Below are 5,001 nucleotides of genomic sequence, written 5' to 3'. Positions count from 1 at the left end.
GAATTGCCAGAAAATTATTTCTAAATTTGGAAATATAAACTATTTTTTTTACTTTTTCCATAGGTGTAATTCATGCTGTAATCGGTACGCCAACGATAATAGCTCTTGACAGCCAATACACCTGCTGTTAGTCATGCTGTGGTGAATAGAAACAAAGGTAAACTATTCTGACTATTTTATTTATTGTGTCTGTTTTACAGTGGCTTTTTAAATTTTTACCTTTTATTTTATTAACCATATTCCAAACTTTTGTCATCGGAGTGCGAGATATAATCCCCGAGACAAATTTTTTCCCCAGGATGTTCGTCGAGCTTGTCTACAAGTCCGCCGTGCCTTAGCGCGGAAAATACGGAAATTACTCAAGTTTTCCGTCGTTGGTTGTTGATTGAACCATCTTTCATTTTTTTACGGTCACCTATGGATTGATCACAAGCGTCATCAAACGATGGTTTGCTGGGATGTTTCGGATTTGCCGAGGTCTTAGGAATAGTTCTGTCAGCAATTGACGTTAAAACTGTATTAAAAGTAAAAATTGGATCTTGCACAGTCTCAAACATCTTTCACTGAAGTTCCGCTTGACAGAGATTCTCAAACAAGGACCAGTCCGCCTTGTCAAATTTCCAACGTGGTACTCTCTGTTGGGCAGAAGTAAACAGATGTTCAAGTACTATTGGAAAGTGATCACTTCCACATAATTCATCATGAACACGCCATGAATAATCCAAAAGCAGAGAGGGATCGCAAATAGTGATATCAATGGAAGAATAAGACCCGTTTCCAGGATGAAGATACGTATTAGATCCATCATTTAAAATGCCTAATCCTTCTTGAGAGACAAAGTCCTCAATGATCTTACCTTTGGTATGATGAGTCTTGCTACCCCATAATGGATTGTGAGCATTGAAGTCGCCCATAAGTATAAATGGTGAGGGTAATTGATCAGTCAGGTTTTTGAGTTTTGCTTTATCTATAATTGAATTGGGTGGAATATATATTGAACATAATGTAATTGTTTTGTCTAATGATAAACGAATTGCAACTGCTTGCAGATCCGTGGTGAGTTGGACTGTGCTATGAATGACGTTGTCCTTCACAAAAATGGATGATCCGCCTGCAGCACGTTCATCTACCTTAGAAAATGTGCTATACATGTTGTATCCTTTTAAAGATACATTGTCACTTTCTTTAAGATGAGTTTCTTGAAGAAAAAATGCAGTAGGTAAAAAAGACTGAACTAGAAGTGTTAACTCGAGAAGATTTATTTTAAGACCTCGGCAATTCCATTGGATGATCTTTGTCTTAATTTAATAAAAGAAGGGTGAATGCTGTCGAGTTTGCCAGCATTCTTATTTCGCTCACCCTGAGATTGTGATCTTTCGGGTGGCGGAACACTTTCTGATTCCATTTCAGTTTCGTCGACAAGTGTTGAAAATCTGTTGTGCGAGGAGAGTCGTCGATCTCCGGGACCACACGCAGTTGGTTTTACTCCGCCTCGACCCCTACCCCGCGATTTCGAATAAGAAGACTTTTGAGAGGATGTATTTACTGGCTTCTATTTGACATCCTTCTTTTCTGGAGAAGAGGAGATTGGGCTCTAGTAGACTTTGTACTGGACTTCTTAGATGAAGATGAAGACTATTTAAAAAAAAACCATTTTTAAGAGGTTATCAACAAAAATGGACTGACGAAATTTCTTCAGTTATAGCTGACACAATATTTGCAGTTTCACCTTAAATAAGAATGTCACAATAATGTTTAACCATGAACCCTTCCATCATAGCTTCTTTTACAGGATCAATAAGAAGCGAACTAGCACTATATGAAGGTTCAACTGTTTTGCGAATAATTGTCTCTAATTCACGGATTAATAAGAACAGGGAATCTGATGGTTTCTGAAGGCCACCACGGTCTTGTGTCTTGTACCACTTGTCATATTGTTTCACAAAGTTAACACCCGAAGAATTGTCTGTAAATTTATTAATGACGGACAACTTCTTAGTAGAGTACCTGGTGTATCTCTTTTGGAGGGCACGAATGGTGTAACCAGCAATATAATGCTTTGGTCATTTTCTGTTAACTTTTCCTGATTTGATGTAGATTTCTGAACAGCTGTCATTGTGATGTTATTGATTGTAAATGGATCATTAGCAATGTTGGACAAACTGGACTGCAAAGCTGTAGGGAATATTTCAGCAAATAAACTTTCATTTAAGGCGTCACGGACGGTGTTAGGTAGTTTACTATCTGCATGTGTGCGATGGTCTGATGCTCTCAAATTCGGTCCATGTTGTTTCTTGACATGACCACGGGAGCCTGAAATTGTTTTCAGAGTCTTTTTGCAAACAGGGCAACTGTAGGAAGGTTTAATACATGTATCTGGTACAGATTCAGACTTTTTCTTTTTGGCAATGTAACATTCTTCATCACTGTCACTGGGTTCTGGATCATACTCAGTATATTCACCTAACAAAAGATCAAGGTCAATATCTTGGTCCCAGGATAAAAAATCTGACATGGTTGTATCATTGAATAATAATTTGAACTGAAAGTTGATGACTAAATATCCCATTTTATAATATATCTAAGCTTGTTCTGATACTGAGATCAAAGACTTCATTTAATTAATCATCTTAATTTTTTTTAAATTAAATGCTATGTTTTGAGATTAAAGGTTGTAATTTATTTAATTATATATATTCTTCACTAATTAATCTAATCACCCCAAACATATATTTCAATTACAAACAGTGCCTTGCATAATTAATAAAAAAACAAAGAACTATTTAAAAAACAGAAAGACAAACAACAAGCTGTGACAATCAAATAATTATTTCATCTACCACTTTGAGTAAATGATTATTATGAAGATAATAATGGACTATCAAAACTGCGGTCACATGAGGGGGAAAACCCAATATTTTTTATCTTTTTCCGGCATGAATATCAAATTTACAAACTTAATTAATTTTTATTACGAAAATTGCACAGACAGACTTTATAAACGCCAACTGTTCCTTTTGATCAATTTAGGTAATTATCACTTTGTAATTTAAGAGAAATAAGAATTATATTATCGGTAAGTCTACACAAAATTAATATCGTAAATAGATCGTAAGATCGTAGCTTACCATGTGTATTTTCATAACGTTGTCACCCAAGGATTTGTATAGTGAGACTCACTATACAAATCCTTGTGTCAACCAAGCGATACAACCGGATATTTACAATACAAGCGAGTATCATCGTATAAGTGGCGAATTTATGACTTCTCACGATACGCGTGAACTAACGAGATACCGCGAGATTACAATCCTTCTCACTATACAAATCCTTGATCGAACCATGAATCTAATTAAGTACTATTCATTATCCTTTGTTGTCTTCACAACAATTTCTTAAACGGTTCAATTGATGCAGTGCAATAACTGCATTTATTAAAGAGCGATATTTATTTTCTCGTTAAGATATAAATAATGAGTGATGCGTCACTTTGCACTTTTTTATCAGCAGAAGGTATTATCAAACATGCTCAACGATTTAAGTATTACAGTTGAGGCTCCCACAGGGTACCCCCCTCAGGTCGCAAGGTCGTTTTTAAATTCGTAGCAAGGTAGCGAGGTCGTTTTTAAAGGAAATGCACAGGTCGCAGGTCGTTTTTTCCAACATAGAGGTCGGAAGTCGTTTTTAAATTTAAAGGGTCCATTTAAGTCATTGATGTGCCCTTGGGCTAGGTTGTTCTTGTTTTGTCTGAAGCCATCAAGAGATGGCCGTCTGTAAGTGAGAAGTTCCTGCTCTATTGAAGTTCGTGTTGTCAGCTCTAGATTTATTTTTGTGTGTGGCATTTAATAATTCAATATTTGACATATTAAAAAAATGAAAAAGGAGGGGTGACCTTCTATATTTTTTTTATAGTAAGGAAATATCGATGTTTACCAATAGATGTATTTATGTCATGATTAAACTATATTAAGTTCATGTTTTCTTTGTTATTGCCCTATCAGTTATGCATAATGAGATTTGAATTACAGAAACTGGCTAAAAATAGGATTTACAACTTTTTTTAATATTCATTCAGATTTTACTTTTATTGATAATTTTTCAACATTGTATTTTAAATTTTACAACTTCTTTGATAATTGTTAATGATGTAACCTTAAATCGGTCATTTGATCAAGATTATTTTCTGATATGTATTGACAATTGTATTTAAAGTAAACTTAAACCAACCACAGCTTTATTTTAAAAAATCAACATTTTCTCAGCAACATTTTCTCAGTAAATTTGACCACTTTTTTTTATATTCATTCAGATTTTACCTTTATTGATAATTTTTCAACATATTTCAGTGAATTTTACAACTTTTTTTTAATATTCATAATTTTCAACATTTTATTTAAATTTGACAACTTCTTTAATAATTGTTAATGATGTTACCTTAAATCGGTCATTTGATCAAGAATATTTTCTGATATGTATTGACAATTGTATTAAAAGTAACCTTAACCAACCACAGCTTTATTTAAAAAAATCTACATTTTTTCAGTAAGTTTGATCACTTTTTATACTCATTAAGATTTGACCTTTATTGATAATTTTTCAACATTTTACTGTACATTTGACAACTTTTTGGATAAATGTATATAATGTTACCTTAATCTGGTCATTTGATCAAGATGATTTTCTAATATGTATTGACAATTGTATTAAAAGTAAACTTAAACCAACCACAGCTTTATTTAAAAAAATCAACATTTTTTCAGTGAATTTGACAACTTTTTTTAATATTCATTCAGATTTTACTTTTATTGATAATTTTTCAACATTTTATTGTAAATGTTACCACTTCTTTGATAATTGTTAATGATGTTACCTTAAATCGGTCATTTGATCAATGATTTTCTGATATGTATTGACAATTGTATTAAAAGTAAACTTAAACCAACCACAGCTTTATTTTAAAAAATCAACATTTTCTCAGCAACATTTTTTCAGTAAATTTGA

At 33.1% G+C, this 5,001-nt stretch overlaps 1 protein-coding gene across 1 annotated transcript; it reads right to left on the bottom strand.

Moving 5' to 3' along the window:
- Nucleotides 1–1,730: 1,730 nt before the first annotated feature.
- LOC139493951 (uncharacterized) lies at nt 1,731–2,569 on the bottom strand. The gene is made up of 2 exons (XM_071282121.1): nt 2,008–2,569; nt 1,731–1,966 (listed from the first exon to the last, which is right to left on the bottom strand). The coding sequence occupies exons 1-2, from the start codon at nt 2,567–2,569 to the stop codon at nt 1,731–1,733; spliced, it is 798 nt and encodes a 265-aa protein (XP_071138222.1).
- Between the last annotated feature and the right edge of the window lie 2,432 nt (nt 2,570–5,001).

This window comes from Mytilus edulis, chromosome 11 (assembly GCF_963676685.1).
Source record: "Mytilus edulis chromosome 11, xbMytEdul2.2, whole genome shotgun sequence".
In the NCBI taxonomy this organism is placed as follows: Eukaryota; Metazoa; Mollusca; class Bivalvia; order Mytilida; family Mytilidae; genus Mytilus; species Mytilus edulis.
This window is presented reverse-complemented; position numbering and strand designations above follow the sequence as displayed.